The sequence below is a fragment of a genome, unplaced genomic scaffold (genome assembly GCF_019419815.1).
Source record: "Pyrus x bretschneideri cultivar Hongxiangsu unplaced genomic scaffold, Pyrus_bretschneideri_v1 Contig39, whole genome shotgun sequence".
NCBI classification, from domain to species: Eukaryota; Viridiplantae; Streptophyta; class Magnoliopsida; order Rosales; family Rosaceae; genus Pyrus; species Pyrus x bretschneideri.
In genome coordinates this window covers 2128835-2146921 of record NW_025999712.1, presented here as the reverse complement: position 1 = coordinate 2146921, position 18087 = coordinate 2128835, and the positions used below count along the sequence as shown (strand labels likewise).

Below are 18087 nucleotides of genomic sequence, written 5' to 3'. Positions count from 1 at the left end.
GAGCTCCCAAAATGCCTCATGCTAGGTAGGGATGAGAATATACATATAAGGATCACTCCCCTGGGCGATGTGGGATGTCACAGGACCATTTCCCAGGCCCGACTCCACCGTAGCACGATATTGTCCGCTTTGGGCCCCGACCACGCTCTCATGATTTTGTTTCTGGGAACTCACACGAGAACTTACTAATAGGTCACCCATCATAGGACTGCTCTCGTGCGTTACTTGCTTAACTTCGAAGTTCCCATAGAACCCAAAACCAATGAGCTCCCAAAAGGCCTCGTGCTAGGTAGGGATTGGAATATACATTTAAGGATCACTCCCCTAGGCGATGTGGGATGTTACAATCCACCCCCCTTAGGGACCCGACGTCCTCATCGGCACACTGCGACCGGGGTTAGGCTCTGATACCAAACTGACACACCTCGACCCGGAATGTCCACTAAGACCCCAAGTCAAGCTGTGTTGGCTGACACCTGGAAGGTGACGAAGCCATAAAGTGTGATAGTGTATAAAATGTGAATAAATTTGAACCTAAAAGTGTCTAAATACCAGAGTGCGCTATGAATAAGAGCGAACTCATTTCACACGCGATGTCAGAGCATAAGTAAAGTGCAGTAGTGTGGGTAAGAATCATACCCTTAAAAGTAGCCACCAATACTAAGATTAGCCATAGATCCTCGTCAATACGGACTTAGCAGTTATAACCTGGAGGGGGTACAAAACAGAAAGTGTGAGTAAGCAGTAAAACCAAGCTTCCCAAAACTATTACCTTCTTTTTTTTTTTTTTTTTTGGTTGTTTCAAACCGGACTGTAATGTTTTCATGATTATGCAAACTTGGGATTGGTGTTTGCGTGTGTGGGCAAGTTCGAATGTACTAATTTCATTTTATTACAACATGAGTGGACAACCATCTCTTAGGAACTGAGGAGGCCACATTTTATTACTCAAGTACATATGACAGGCTGTATACTGACAAAACTGCAGCTGAAAGTTCTATCAAGTCAATGAAAGTCAAGGATCCCAAATCCTACCAAGATCTAGATAAAGGATATTTAGGACCGGCGATGTTCACAGTAATTGATGATTTGATCGTAAGACCTATATCTCGAATCTTTGGCCTGTCTCTCCTGAATGAATTGAAGGTGCCTTCGACTGACATTGAAGAGAAAATCGTGCATGTGGGAAAAGAGGAGGTATCAATTATATATTATAATTGTCGATGAAATCTTTACACGATTTATTTTCACAGACAATATATTCTTTAAATTGTTGATGACTTGTTTATGTTTCTTCTTACAGGCTTTGCGTCTTTTGGTGGTTTCTTTTGTTTGTGACTCTGCGCTAACCAACATCTTCATTAGGGAGCCAAAGCAGAACAAAATCCCAAAGCAAGAACAAGGTTGAAAGCCTGAATATAAATATGTTACAAACTCAAATTCTAATGTGTATTTTTGTGTGAGGATACTTGTTCGCTTTCTCGTTTGTACGTATTTGCTGTATGATGTGCATAGAGTGTTGCCAGCGTACTAATATAAACTCTGAGATTGAGAACTTGTTTGCAATTTCGTACTTGCTACATATGTGATCGATCCGCAATCTACTTGTGTGTGTGGGTTTGCCGAAGATAATCTAGCCTGTCACGAAAATTTTCCAAAAAAACTTGTCCTGAAAAATGTGTACAACCATGATTTGATGTGATACATACGGAATTCAACTCATACTAGGAGGAAATCAATAAGCGTCTTGATAATGTAAAACTTTGTTTGAATGACAATGAGATTACAACTGGACTTCTTGGTGGTGCCTGATTAGTTGTACTGGTTATGTGAAACACAAGGAGTTTGAGAGCCTTAGTACGATAAGAGTCATGGAGTTTTATATATTGCAGCTGTTCTATTTTGATCCTTATCAGATATATTCTAGTATATAGAGTCATGATGGGACTAAAACTTATTAAGAGATAGAGATCACCACTCTTTCTGATAATAGGCTGGACCAAGTGAATCACTAGGTTGTATAAATAGTTGAAGTCCTTGCTTCCACACGTACACTTCTTTGACATCTAAAACCCTATTCACTTAGAGAGGAGTATTTTTTCGAGTGTTGGAAGTAGAAGACTTCTTCTGTTGTTTCTCTATGGCGATACCTCCAGGTAAGTTTATCTCACATATTATAAGTTGTTGTTTTTCCAATTATTGTGAATTTGATATTCTTTGGTAATCCTAGTGTTGTGTTGGTTTGCTACGTTGCTGTAGTTCGCTTATTCATATACTGCTTACATGTGGTATCAGAGCCAACCCAACATGGCTAGGGTTCCTCATTTTATACATGGTTAATTCTTGATAAGAATAATCTATATGTTTTGATCCTAAATCATTAAATGCTTCCGCTGCATACTGACAATGAAATTTGTATGATCACTATATATTGCCATGTATACCTCGAGTTGTGTTTATCTTGTGCAGAGAAGATCATTTAAAGAATAGTTACAATACTGGAAAACTCAACCAAGAAGAACTTTTGGATTCATATTTTATTTGTCAAAACCAAACTGATAAATAAGATTTGAATTGTAAACAAGGATCTCAACACCTAATCTGCTCAAAAGTGTTTAGGTTGTTGATTTTGGCTTGTTGTCTAAAGAATCGGACATGTGATTTATTTGTATCACGTGAATAATAATCTGCTCAAAAGTGTTTATTTATTCAAGTTAAACAAATGAATCAATGTATAGTGAAGTATTGAATTGACAAGATTGCATTCTTCATCTGCTCAAAAGTGTTGGAGTTATGTAAATTACCCTTGTGTTCAATATTTTGGCTATGCAAATCTAGTATAAATGGTTTCTGTCCAAAGATAACACTATGCTTATACGATTATGTGTTGGGAAAAGATTAGGCGTAATCTTTCCTTTTGTTTGTTGACACTTAAATGACTAACAACTGTAAAAATTATCATTTGGTTTTGCAGCTCCTCACATGACATCCCTCAATTTCAACAATATTGAGACTTTGATCGGTTCTAACTACAAGAAGTGGAAGGAGGATGTTGAAATGGTTCTTGGCCTTATGGATCTCGATTTGGCATTAAGGAAGGAAAAACCTACAGCTATTACTGCAGAGAGCACTGCAAATCATAAGGCAAAGTTTGAAAAGTGGGAGAGAACGAACCGAATGTCACTAATGATTATGAGGAAGGCTATGGCTCCATCAGTTAAAGGGGGTGTTCCAAAACAAGACAACGCAAAAAACTTCTTGGCTGCAGTCCGGGAAAAGTTTAAAGAATCTGACAAGGCTGAAATTGGGGCTTTTCTCACCCAAATTACTTCCATGATTGATGGTGAGGAAAGTGTCAGAGAACACATTCTCAAAATGGTTGATCTTGCTCAGAAGTTGAAGGATCTTGAAGTACCCATGACTGACCAGTATTTAGTTCATATGGCCTTGAACTCCTTGCCTTCAAAATATGGGCAGCTCAAGGTTTCATATAACACTTAGAAAGATAAAAGGGGCATTGATGAACTGATCACTATGTGTGCACAAGAAGAAGATCGGCTCAAGAGTGACAAATCAGTAGTTGTGAATTTTGTGCAAGGAGAAAAACGCAAAAGGGACTTCACTCAAGGTTCAACTGTGGCTGCTGGTAAGAAGAAAAAGAAAGAAATTTCTTCTTCATTTAAAAATGCTAACATCACCTCTAAGGGATCTCATAAAATAAAGCATGTTAACATTGAAACTGAGAAAGATAAGGAGTGCTATTTTTGCAAAGAAACAGGTCACTTAAGAAAGAATTGCAATGGCTTCAAGAATTGGCTTGTTAAGAAAGGTAATGGAATAAATGTTTTCATGTGTGTTGAGTCTAATTTAGTTTACATTCCTCCTAAAAGTTGGTGGTTTGACACAGGCTGCTATGTTCACATAACCAATTCTTTGCAGGGCTTCTCAAAAACAAGGGTGAAAAACAATGAAGTCTACAATGTCTATGTGGGAATGGGAGCAAAGTTGTTGTCGAATCCATAGGAAGTGTGAAATTAGTTCTTTCCTCTAGCTTTATTTTAGACTTGAGTCCAGTACTTTATGTTCCTTCCATGCGAAGGAATTTAATTTCTGCATCTAAGCTAGTTAAGTCCGGCTTTACATTTGTGGGTGACAATCAAACTGTAAAGTTTTTCCATTCAAATGACATGAATAAATTACTTGGTGAAGCTTATCTCAAAGTTGATATGTGGCAAATGAATTGTACTTGTAAGATTGAATGTTTTAACGTTCAAAGTGTTGGTTCTAAACAAGTGCTCACTCATGCAAAAACCTCAATGATTTGGCACAAAAGGTTGGGGCACATCTCTAAAGAAAGAATCATCACACTTACAAAACAAGACTTATTGCCACAACTTGATTTCAGCAACTTTAAAGAGTGTATTGATTGTTTTAAAGGAAAGCTCACCAATACTAGGAAAATAGGGTCAAACCGTAGCCAATCTCTATTGGAAATTATGCACACTGACATTTGTGGACCCTTTCCAATTAAAACCATATGTGGAAAATCATATTTCATAACCTTCATTGATGATTTTTCACAGTTTGCATATGTTTTTCTTATTTCTGAAAAATCTGAAGCCTTGCATTGTTTTAAAACATTTCATTTGGAAGTTGAAAAACAACTAGAAAAACACATTAAGATTGTGAGATCCGATAGAGGTGGTGAGTATTTTGGCAGGTTCACTGAGGCTGGACAACACAAAGGACCTTTTGCAAATTATCTTGAACAAAATGGCATCGTGGCTCAGTATACTACCCCTGGGACTCCTCATCAAAATGGAGTTGCTGAACGAAGGAATCGACCCTAAAAGACATGATCAGATCCATGTTTGCACATTCAAAGTTTCCAATGTTTTTTTGGGGAGAAGCACTAAAAACTGCAAACTATATATTGAACCGTGTACCGAGCAAGTCCATTGACATGATTCCATTCGAAGCTTGGACTGGAAGGAAACTGAGTTTTAACCACTTTCATGTATGGGGTTGTAATGCCGAGGCCAGATTTTATAATCCAACAAAGAAGAAACTTGATCTAAGAACCACCAGTTGCAAGTTCATTGGGTATTCTGAGAAGTCTAAAGGGTATAAATTCTATTGCCCTAACAGTCACTCGAGGATCATGGAAACACATAATGCAAGATTTCTTGAAGATGAGAATGAGACTGACATCAGTACATCAGCAGCTTCATCCCCAGAGTTTGAAGAATTCCCATTTGATAGTGAGTTACCTGATCAGCACGCATCTACTCTCATTATTCCCATGCCAAGTCCTTTTCATGACAATTTACATATGTCCCATGTAGATGAGATAATAAATGAGGAGCACGTGCCTCATGCAGATGCCCAAGAAAATAAATTACATGCACCAATACAATCAACTGAAGAAGATCTCATGAATGCTTCAGTCACTGCAATTTTGGAATCGAATGTTCGAAAATCACAGCGGGTACGTAAGGCAGTATTGTTGCCTAATTTCGTGTACCTTAATGAGGCAGAACATACTATAGGTGATGAAAATGATCCCTTGTCCTACAATCAAGCCATAACAAGTGCACAATCAAAGTTATGGAAACAAGCCATGCATGAAGAATTGGAGTCTATGCAGAAAAATAGTGTGTGGAGCCTAGTTCCAAAGCCAACTAGGATGACAAAAAATTATTGGTTACACGTGGGTGTTCAAGACAAAACGAGACTAACAAGGTAACATTGACAAACACAAAGCAAGGCTAGTGGTGAAGGGTTTTACACAAAGGGAAGGAATTGACTATAATGAGACATTTTCTCCAGTCTCAACAAAAGATTCCATGAGAATAATCCTAGCTCTCACGGCACACTTTGATTTAGAACTTCATCAAATGGATGTCAAGACGGCGTTCTTAAATGGAGACCTTGAAGAAGATATTTACATGCAACAAGCACCTGGATTTGTTGAAAAGGGGAAAGAAAGATAAGCCCTATGTATCTCTTGTAGGGAGTCTTATGTATGCCTAGGTATGCACAAGACCGGACTTGGCTTTTGCAGTGAGTGTGCTAGGTAGGTTTCAATCAAATCCTGGTGCATCTCATTGGGTTGCAGTGAAAAAGGTACTGAGATATCTAAAAAGGACAAGAGATTTCATGTTAACTTACAGTAATGTGGACAAGCTGGATTTGGTGGGGTTCACGGATTCGGACTTGGCAAGGTGTGTGGACGACAGAAAATCAACTAATGGTTATATTTTTCTATTGGCTAATGGTGCAATGTTGTGGAAAAGTGCAAAACATAATGGTATTGCGTCTTCAACTATGGAAGCTGAGCTTATAGGTTGCTATGCAGCAACTCAACAAGCCATTTGGCTTAAAAACATGATGAAAGGATTGGAAATCGTTGACAGTGTTGAAAGGCCCCTCAAGTTGTATTGTGACAACAAAGCTGCAGTTTTCTTTTCGAAGAATAACAAGAGGTCTTATGCTAGTGGATTGATGGATATTAAGTACTTAAAAGTAAGAGATGAAGTGAAGAAAGAGACTGTTAAAATTGAGTACATCAACACGAGTTTAATGATTGCTGACCCAATGACAAAGGCCTTACTAGTAGGAGTCTTCAAGAAACATGTTTACAACATCGGAATGAGAGAGCTCTTTGATTCAGTTAATGAGTGGGAGTAAGCACTCCATAAACTGTGTTGGTTTTGCTTCAATTATTTTGTTTATTATTGACAGTTGTTAGTTGCCTTACAACTCATTATTATTATTGATTTGTTTAAAAGGCTAATTATGCTTCTACAAACAACTTTGGTACTGGAATTATTTTAGTTTGTTATGTGGAACTGACATTATGAATTATCAGTTCTTGACATCATGACTCTTAAAGGTGACATAGTGTTTTCAAGATAAATATGTATGTGATCACAGAGTGCAAAGTGCAAGCAATGCGTGCTTTGTTTTCTGTGGTCCTATATTTTTCTTGAAGATGACAAGTTACTGAGAAAGATCAGTTGCAAGCTTTTGTGAACTCAATGATCATCATGATTCTTATTGTATTGAGGTATATCATTGATATTCAAGTGGGAGAATGTAAAACTATGTTTGAATGACAATGAGATTACAACTGGACTACTTGGTTGGCGCCTGACTAGTTGTAATGGTTATGTGAAACACAAGGAGTTTGAGAGCCTTAGTACTATAAGAGTCATGGAGTTTTATATATTGCAGATGTTCTATTTTGATCCTTATCAGATATATACTAGTATATAGAGTCATGATGGGACTAAAACTTATTAAGAGAGAGATCGCCACTCTTTCTGATAATAGGATGGACCGAGTGAATCTCTAACGACATGAATGGTTGTATAAATAGTTGAAGTCCCTGCTTCCACACGTACACTTCTTTGATATCTAAAACCCTATTCACTTAGAGAGGAGTATTTTTTCGAGTGTTGGAAGTAGAAGACTTCTTCTGTTGTTTCTCAATGGTGATACCTCCAGGTAAGTTGATCTCACAGATTATAAGTTGTTGTTTTTCCAGTTATTGTGAATCTGATATTCTTTGGTAATCCTAGTTTTGTGTTGGTTTGCTACGTTGCTGGAGTTCACTTATTCATGTACTGCTTACAGATAATGGAAACAAAATCTAGACAGCCAGGATGTAATCGACAACAATTGATCAATTAATCTCAGCAATCTTTTTGTCCAACCGAACCTACAATTTTACAGAAATTTATGTGCCAATTTTTAACAATCCCCTGTTAAACAAAATTAACAAGTTAACCCACAATACATATAACTTTATTGCGCACGAACGATGAGCTAAGAACGAACAACTTGACGCCTATTAGATATCAACCAATTGCCCTTTTCGAAGAAGTTCCTTCTTGCTCCATACACTTAATACAACTTACGTGCTCTAAGTTGAAGTTTCACCTCAGAACCAATTGGAATGAGGTGAGTGGTCAAGCAGGGTCTGTTGGAGTACTCACTTAGCCTAATTTATTTGAGAGATTTTTCAATATGATCGGAACACAGGATGATACATCTTGTGTCATTGTACAAATAGTAAGATATGTGTGCTAAAAAATTAATAACTTAAAAAATAATATCTCTCACCACTTATATAAGAACACGTGGTGTACCACTCATGGTCCTGTTACAATGAAAAATTTCTCCACTTATTTGATGCCAAGCGAATTAAAATTTTGAAGCATTTGATGCTTATGCAAAATGGTTGAGTTAATAGTGTTGCAGTTAATCAGCATGGTGTTGCATTATGCATTTACATCGAAGGTTGCATTTATTTGGTTTTCTTGATGTTTCATCTTCCAACGTGATTTAGATAACTTCATAGAGAAATATTAAGGAGATTCTTTCAAATCGAAACTTTTCGTGAACTTTCTGACACTTTATGTATTTTTGGCACAATACTTTATACTGTTAGCATGAAAATTAACCTTAAACTGTGTGTTTGAATTTGTGCTGAAGGATTACCTTCATATGTAGTTAAAAAAAATGACAATAACTTCAATCCAGTAGAATCTTATTTGCAAATCAGACTTTTGTTTAAAAACAATAATGAATGTTTAAAAACCAAAAAGAATAATAAAATTAATAAAAGGCATTTAATAATCAATTTTTTTTTTTTGAAGCTACTGTCAATTTTGACAGTGATGGCAAAGGCTCGTAATTCATGTCATGTTACATCAGATTTGACTTTTCAGTTGGAAAACATTGTTGCTGCCTTTTTCGGCTATTAGTGCTTATTTGAACATTTTGACATCTCTTTTATAGATGCTCTAATAAATCAAAAGACACAAAAATTAATAAATCAAAAGGCACAAAAATGTTTTTTGTGTGTTTGTAAATTAATAAAAAAATAATACTAACCAACATATATTTATGGCTTTTTAGCCAAAATGGTCTCTGAGATTGTTGTAGCTACGCACTTTGGTACCTGAAATTTAAAATCAATAGGAGTGGTCACGAGAGTGTCCATTGTCAATTATTTTGATCATTCTGTGAAAATTTCTGTTAAATTGAGGGTATTTTTGTCAAACCAACCACCCCTAATTTAATGGAGATTTTTCATAGAATGACAAAGATGATTGACGGTAGACAATTTCAAAAACCACTTCTATAAATTTTAAATCTCAATAACCAAAATAAAGAGTTATGCTAATTTCAAGAATCCTTTTAAATATATAAAAAAATAAAAAAAATAAAAAGTCTATATTTATTGATCCTCTAGTGTTTGGCGACATGAACATGATGAATAAGGATGAAGAAATATTTTCTTAGTCAGTGCTAGGAATATCAATGCATGACTGCTGTTATACTATTACTATTAATTAGGTATATTACTCATGGGTTTAATTTCTAATGATTTAATGAACATTTGTTCGTCATTAACTTTAATTTCTGTATCTAATTAACGCAGGTTTTTTTTTCTTTTCCTTCTCTACTCGGAGAAATTTTTTAGTGGACCAAAAATTCTGGTTATTTGACAAAACTTCACTTAAACGACTACATGGAAAAAAATTTTAAACTTTAAAACTGAAATAGCCAGGTGTTATGGTTCTATTCGCTGGGAACTCCACGTCACTTCATGTTCCAGGTACTTGGAAAAATTTCTCGTATTTTTCGTATTTCAGTAGACCTTATCAGTTGTAGTCACAGTTAGCTATCAAATGCGTCAACCTCTCTACCCAATTTAACCAAATTGAACTGGTTTGAGTAAACTCATTAGGTTGCCCTTTGATGTCTCCTTTGGAGATTATGGTAAGACCAGATTAGCTGGAGTTAAATTCATAATGCTATACTTAATTTCAGGGATTCGAACCTGCAGGTACGATGAAACCGTAAATTTCTTCCTAGCTAAGTAATGAACCTGCAGGTGATGAAACTGTAAATTTCTTCCTAGCTAAGTCACAATGCTAAAGATGGTGGCCCCTTATATGCACCCCCCACTCAAGTGACCCTAACTTCTATACAAAATCTAAAGCTTTGTTATCTAATGCATGATGGCGACGCTTCTTCTGTTTCCTTTGAAAATTAATCCCAAACAGTAGGAGAGAGTGTGCTGACGGAAGAAGACAACATTTCTATTAAGCTGATAGTTTGCAAATCCAAGAACATTGTTTGCTACGCAGAAGCCGGGGAGGATTTTGTTAATTTACTTTTCAGTTTCCTAACTCTGCCAGTTGGGTTTGTAGCAAAGCAGATGCAGGATGGGTCTCTGAAGGGATGCATTGATCAGTTGTACCGGAGCGTCCAAGATCTCGACAAACAATACTTGAAGTCAACTCATCACAAGGAAATGCTACTCAATCCGAAGCTTGTTCCTGGTTTTTGCTACAAGAGTCTTTTAGGAATTGAGGAAGACTCATATTATTATCTCGACGGCAAGCTAACTACCGATAGTTCCCTTATCCCTTCTAATACGCCATTGGAGTCATGTAAAATCGAACCCACAGATAACAACTCCAGTGCTAGACGATTTTAAAAAGGACCGGCATCTTTCACAGTAACTGACAATCTGGTCATAAGACCGATATCTACAATCTTTGAGCTGTCTGTTCTTGACAAACTGAATGTACCTTTCACTGACACTGAAAATAGAGTTGTTCTTATGGGCAAGAAGGAGGTGAGTACTCGTTTATAATTTTCGATTACCCATACGAATAGAATCCCTAGTATTAACTTGCAGGATCTTTTAAGCACTTGAGGGCATTAGGCAAAGACTTCGTTTTAATGAATTTTGGAAGCTAATTAAATAGTTGCTGATGACTCCTGAAATATTCCTTATTTGTTTGCAGGCTTTGTATCTTCTGGTGGCTTCTTTTGCTAGTGACTCTGCCCTAACTAATGCCTTCATTAGCGAGCCATGTCAGGCATATAAGATGAAGAGGATAGGATGTAATGATTTTTTTTTTTTTTTTTTTTTTGGTGTTGTTTCAAACAGGACTGTAATGTTTTCCTGAGTATGCAAACTTGGGATTGGTGTTTACGTGTGTGGGCAAGTTGGAATGTACTAGTTTCATTTTATTACAACATGAGTGGACAATAATTTTATATTTGAAAATAGTATACTAAATAAAACACATGTTGTAACATCGGTGGAATGGAATGAAAACACCACGTAGCGATCGCAGTGTTATGGTTGATAGGATTTTTGATACATACACAAAGTGTGGATAAAAACATCTAAAAATACTTGTAAAAGTACTTGTAAAAGTGCAATGTAATTGTACTATAATACTTCAGGGATTATTAAAAACTAATTATATTTAAAACTAATTCTTAATTTATTATTGAAACAAAGATATTGAAGTTGTGACTTGAAATAATAAAAAAAACTAATTAAAAACAATTTTAAAGAAATCGGCAAAAGTAAAATAAACTAAAAGACAATGGTTTGGAAAATCAATTTAAAGTGCACTTGGGTTCCGTTATCACCTTAATAAATCCTACATTGTTCTCCCATTTACTTATAAATTACCCATGCATATATTAATGGTTAGGTTTTCCTAAAGTATGCTTTACTTGAACCTACAATCTAGAATGTAATATCAAACTTGGAATCTGTCCGGACATCCGGATCAAATGTGGGCATGAAAGACTCATTAAGCTTTATGAAAATCCTTTGAAAAATCATGTAATCCTTTAGATGTGGTGTTCGCCTTAAATGAACTTACAATTATTAACCACAAGAAGCCATAGTCAAGTTCAGGAACTTTCTGACGAAAATTATATCAAATTAATTTTCTAAATATTCTAATGGTGATCAAACATTAAGACACAAAGATAGTTTAAACACAGTGATTAACAATTCAAAACATACATGCATAATATAATAAGTGAATTCAAAACAAACTAAATAAGGCTGGTGGCCTCACCCTAACAAAAGAAAGTTAGTTACGCATATTCATAACTAAGAAATCACAATATTATACCTTATGTTTTAAACATTGCAATATCATACCTCAACTTATGAATTCGTTGCAATGTCAGACCTCCGTTAAATTTTCTTTCAAATTGGCTGTTAAATGATGATGTGGCAAAAATGGGGCCCACTCATTTGCCACCTTGAATAAATAATCAATTAATTAATAATAAATTACTAATTCTTATTTAACAATTAAACTTATTTTTTTTTTCACAAAAAAAAAAAAAAAAAAAAAAAAAAAAAAAAAAAACTCTCTTCATTTCCCCAGAAATCGTCTCCTCCACCTACTCCCTCCTCCGTCCCCCTTCTTCCTCCTTCGTCCCCTTCACTCCCCCATTTGTCTCCCTTCTTCCTTGTCCTCATTCGTCCCCCTTCTTTCTCGTCCATCCACCACCTTCGAGTCCACCGATTCGGACCAGCGAGTGTTAGAGTAAATGTAGAAATATAGAGAATAATCTAAATGATGACTTTGAGGTACGACTTGGATCGTTTCCTTAAAGTATTATTTGCCCCCACTCGAATGAGTTTGCTAAAGGGTTCTTAGCAAGTCACTTCCAGGATACAATAAAGTATGAAATATTCGATTAGCAAAACCGAATTGTATTTCCTTCGAAATAACTAGAAAGAAATTGTATGAATGTGATGGAGAAAGAAGAGAGCAAGGAATGTAGAAACAAATTTCTGAAATTGTGTATGAAACATTATGCCATTGCATGTATTTATAGACATCAAAGTACCCGTTCATCGAGCCCTTTCGTTTTAGTTGAAGATACACAACCCTTCTTAATAGTGTTGACCCAAAAGACATGTCTTCTATTTAGAATTTTCAGAAAATAAATATTGATTATTTATATCTTTTAATTCTACTCATACAATTTGAGTACGCATCATGTCCTTTAACAAAAGTTGTAGTTCAACCAAAAGATACAAGGTTGAATTAAATCCAACCTTTTGGTACCATCATTTTCGCGCACACATACTACACAATGCAGTACCAATATATATTATATATATTATACTCACACACACACACATATATATATATAACATATATATAAGATATAGTATGTTATATGCTAAATGCTTCACTCGAATAGAAGCAACGGTTAGGTAAATACCCAACTTTTCAGCCAACAAATATATGAATATATTCTTGAAATATTCAACAGCAAGTTCATCATATTAGATTGCAACATATTGAATCTGTTTGCCAAGAAAGATCTGGTGTTTTGACTCCCTCTATGGTTCTTATGGAGGTTGCAACGAAATGATCTGGCTACGACGTCGGTGAGCACATACATGTCTTCTTCGACGTCAAAATTGATCCGATTTTCTTTGCCACGGTAGTGGATCGATTAGAATGATGGTTGGGAAAAATTGAATGGTGGTTGATGGAGAATCGGATAGGTTGATGGAGAACCGGACAGACGAAGACGGAAATAAGAATGTGTAAAGGTTGACACACATCAGGGGAGCGAATCTGTAGTAGTGGTGGTCTTGGTATGTGTTACATCCCGACCCGAGCTCCATCACATCCTGGGTTTGATTCCGTCGTAACACGATATTGTCCGCTTTTGGCCCCGACCACGCATTCATGGTTTTGTTTCTGGGAACTCACATGATAACTTCCCAGTGGGTTACCCATCCTGGGATTGCTCTCCTGCGAACTCGCGTAACTTCGAAGTTCCTACGAAATCCGAAGCCAGTAAGCTCCCAAAAGGTCTCATGCTATATGGATGTAGGCATGTACATATAGGGCATAGAGGATCCACTTCCTTGGGCGATGTGGGATCTAACAATCCACCCCCTTAGGGGCCCAACGTCCTCGTCGGCACACTTTCGACCAGAGATTGGCTCTGATACCAAATTGTTACATCCCGACCTAGGCTCTACCACATCCTGGGCTCGACTCCGCCGTAGCATGATATTATCCGCTTTGGGCCCCAACCATGCCCTTACGGTTTTGTTTCTGGGAACTCACACAAGAACTTCCCAGTGGGTCACCCATCCTAGGATTACTCTCGCGTGAACTCGCTTAACTTCGGAGTTCCTACGGAATCTGAAGCCAGTGAATTCTCAAAAAACCGCGTGCTATATGGAGGTAGGCATGTACATATAAGCTATAAAGGATACGCTCTCCTGTGCAATGTGGGATCTAACATTATGAACCCAGAAAAGGGGAAAAAGAAAGGAAAAAAGGTAAGAAAAAGAAAGGAAAAAAGGTAAGAAAAAGAAAAAGAAAAAAAATTGGACTGTAATGAACTTCCATTCTTCAAATAAAATTATGGAGGATTTCGAGTGGCCACTTCTTGAAATTTTTGAAATTTTAATTTCTCTAATTTTTAAATTTAATTTCTATAATTTCTTGAATTTTCTAGGTTTGTATTTATGTTTTTCGTTTTGGGTTTTGTTTTTGTGGGGTTCTTTGATTTGGCTTTCTGGAACTCTCCCTTTGCAAATTTTGTTTGGTGGTTTTTCTTAGAAAAATGGTGAAGAACAAGAAATTGAAGAAATGGCAGTGGGGCGAAAGCCCCAGTCGGTGATGGGATTTGAAGAGATGGAAAATGATAAGGCGATAATGCTCAGTTTTGCGAAATCTTAGTGAACATATGATGAAGAAATCAAATTAGTTTTATGTGAAGACTGTTGGAGCAAGATGATTTGGGTCTGGTTTTGGTTTGCCATCGAAACCCACCGGCGTTTTGAGATCGGCGGTGTATCAGTTGCTCCCGGAGAAGGACGAAAATTAGCTGTGTTTAAGGAGGACGAGGAAGAAGTGGAGCGGAGGAAGGAGTGAGGGGAGGAGGAACAGGGACGATTTCCAGGGAACAAGGAGGAGACCTTTTTTTTTTTTTTTTTTTTTTTTTTTTTAAAGTTAATTTTAATTGTCAAATAAAAATTTAATAATTTGTAATTAATTAATTTTTTATTCAAGTTGGCAAAAGGATGGGTCTCGTTTTTGTCACGTCATCATTTAACAATCAGATTGACAAAAAAAATTAACGAAGGTTTGACATTGCAACGAATTTATAAGTTGAGATATGACATTGCAATGTTTAAAACATGAGGTATGATATTGTGGTTCGACTCATAATTGAGGTAGTTTTTTGTAATTTATCCGAGAAAATATTATTAAAAACAAGGATAGAAAATATCTTGAAACAAGAAAACAAATCATCAAAGCCTAGTCAAGTTCTCAAAATTGATGCGTCGAGAATCCTAATACACAATACACTACATTTATAGTGCTTTATTCCTTATCCACCTAAACAAGGCTTTCTAATAAATCTTGAATAAGTAAAATAATAAACTAAGAAATAAAAGGTTTCCTATTTAAAGTCAAATTCGGACTATAGGTAGAATCAGACTTTGACCAATCAAATCAACTCCAATTTCGTCCAAAATGTTTTTTTTTTTTTTTTTCCAAGTTAAGATGTCCCCAACAATCTTCAGAAGCAACCTTTGTCAAAATATGCTCAAAATGTATCTTTTTAAAGCAAACTTAATTGTTACTCTGTCTCTGCCATAACTGCTTCGGGAGATGATATATTTTTTGTCATACGTTACATCTCATTTCGCCTCAGATGTAGGTATCTTCCTAATTAAGCAACTAATCACTAGTGATATCTTTCCGTACTATTTCACCTTCAGCTGACTTCTCTCAAGTCTCTGTATTTTCATCACCTTCATCCATTATTACGATTCAGAAGATTTATATGAACAGGTTCGATCTTCAAATTCCGTGTTGTTTTTAGGTTAAATGTACTCGTAATGTTGAGCTGTTTGGCCTGATATGAGTAATCTGCTTGATATCATTATTTCGACATCTGGAATTTCATTTCTTACTCTCTTTGTCATTGATTTTTGTAGGTATACTTGTTATTAGTTTTGTTTAAAATTCCATATATAACTCTGTCAGTGTTCGGCATCATGGTTGGTATTTAAATACTGCCTTCAGATCTCTTAAAACTGTAGATTAAAGCTTCTTTCATGTTTAAGCAGGTAAACAACTTGTTATCAAGCCAGAAGTTTTCGTCCAACCATTATTAGTGCCGATTTGGTCAGTGACTTTTTACAAAGAAACAACGACGAAGCCAAATCAACACTTTCTTTACAAATCCATGGCCAACAAATATGACAACAACATTAGCTTGAAGGCCTTGGTGAAAAAGGGGAGCAACAAAGTTATCTTCATAGAGTGTGACAATGATTTTGTTGATGTTCTCTTTAGTTTCTTGACCATCCCAATGGGAACAATTATCAGGCTTACTCGTGAACACCCAGCACCCTCGCAAATAGGTTGCCTTAATAATTTGTATGAAAGCGTTGAGAATGTTGATGCACGTCACTTTCCAACTGAAGCATGTAAAGAGATGTTGCTACATCCCCGGGCGGCTGAATCTCATTGCAAGAATCTCAGATTAAAAACTGACAACGGTGAGGCCACTTGGTACTTTTTGTGCTCTGAGGGTTGCACTCGAAGATATAATCCATTTAGTCATTATAAAGGCGTTCTTTGCGAGTGCGGAGAACCCATGGATAGTGAGATCTCCCTTTCAGAACTTTCAGAAGGAAAGTTAAAAAGACCCTCATTTTCAGACGGCGGAGTCTTTTGTAAAGAAGCAACCAGATTTATAATTAGTGATGATTTAGAAGTGATATCTCCATTATATTCAGCAGTCTCTCCTTTCCTTACAACTGTTGGCGTGACGGATGCGAATTCTACTGAGGAGATGACTTTCAATGTAGGAGTTGAAGAGGTAATTTCACTGTAATCCTGCTATGCCAAGCTTTTTCTCTTGCTACAAGTGATTCTGACCCGATATTTATGTTCCAGGTTCTGAATTTGCTTTTACGCTCATTTGTTTCCAAGACACCATTTACAGATGCTCTGTTAAAGCGTAAACCAGAACAAAACTTAGCAGTACCAATGATAAGCAAGATATACGCTTTAAAAAGCAAATGGCAGGAGAGATGGCGAATGACGGAAGAATCATTTCTGTTAAGCTTATGGTTAGTAAATCTAAGAACATGGTTTGTTATGCAGAAGCTGGGGAGGATTTTGTTAATCTACTCTTCAGTTTCCTAACTGTTCCACTTGGAGAAATGCTGGATAGCTCTTCCTCTTCGAAAGGCTGCATTGATCAATTGTACAAGAGTGTCCAGGATCTTGATGAGCAATACTTGAAGTCAAATTACCACAAGAAAATTCTACTCACTCCTAAAATGTATCCCGGTTTTTGCTATGACAACCATCTTTTAGGAGTCGAGGATGCCCTGGAGGCTTCATACCATTATGCGCGTCACCGGGCAGGTGATTCTTTCGAGGAAATATTGACTACTGATAAAACCCTTATCCCATCATCTGCAACGACTCTACCTACAGTGCCACTCAAATTCAAGTACTGCAAAAATCAAGGTGATTTAAGTGCTCGAGGATTTTTAAATGGACCGACGATGTTTACCATAACTGACAGTCTTGTCATAAGGCCTATATCTCCTCTGTTTGGAATTTCTGTTCTGAACGAAATGAAGGTGCCGTTCTCCGATATTGAGGTGCAAAATGTGAAGGTTGGCAGGGAGGAGGTTAGTTATTATTTTTACAGTTCAATTTAACTTTTGAGTCCTCAACATTTGGTTACGCTTCCATTTAACAACTCATGCATCTTCCGTGCTTGTATTTTTCCAGCTTCAAGTATATGTCTCGTTGTTTTAACAATTGACGTCTCCTGTATTGTTACTTGCTGCAGGCCTTATTTCTTTCGGTGACATCTTTTCGATGCGATTCAGCTCTCACCCACGTATTCCTTAGCCATAAACGAAGGATTGATTTTTATAAGATTGTTGATAATTAATGCATGTGTCTAGGTTTGCTAATATGATATGAGGCGATGCTTGTGTCGCTAGACTCGCTACAAACTCGAACAAAAGCCAATATGTTAATTGGTTCGTGGTATTAAGAACAGCTTGCTCATATTGTCCTCCTTTTTTTAGCATTGTTGTTAAATTAAAAGATAGGACTTTGTTCCTTGGTTTTGCTTCTTTTCTTTTAATTTCCCTTGTGTCGATCAGTTGTTTCGGTTATTTTCTGCTGGGTAATTGCAAGAACAACATTTATAGCACTGAAA

At 36.5% G+C, this 18087-nt stretch overlaps 2 protein-coding genes across 2 annotated transcripts; both read left to right on the top strand.

Annotated features, from left to right (window-relative positions):
• Window positions 1-2140: 2140 nt before the first annotated feature.
• Window positions 2141-3501, top strand: LOC125468515. Its single transcript, XM_048564342.1, has 2 exons — window positions 2141-2156; window positions 2975-3501. Exons 1-2 carry the CDS (start codon window positions 2141-2143, stop codon window positions 3499-3501), a joined length of 543 nt encoding a protein of 180 aa, XP_048420299.1.
• A 12579-nt stretch (window positions 3502-16080) lies between these two features.
• LOC125468514 lies at window positions 16081-17814 on the top strand. The gene is made up of 4 exons (XM_048564341.1): window positions 16081-16719; window positions 16797-16860; window positions 17007-17545; window positions 17710-17814. The coding sequence occupies exons 1-4, from the start codon at window positions 16081-16083 to the stop codon at window positions 17812-17814; spliced, it is 1347 nt and encodes a 448-aa protein (XP_048420298.1).
• The last annotated feature ends 273 nt before the right edge of the window (window positions 17815-18087 follow it).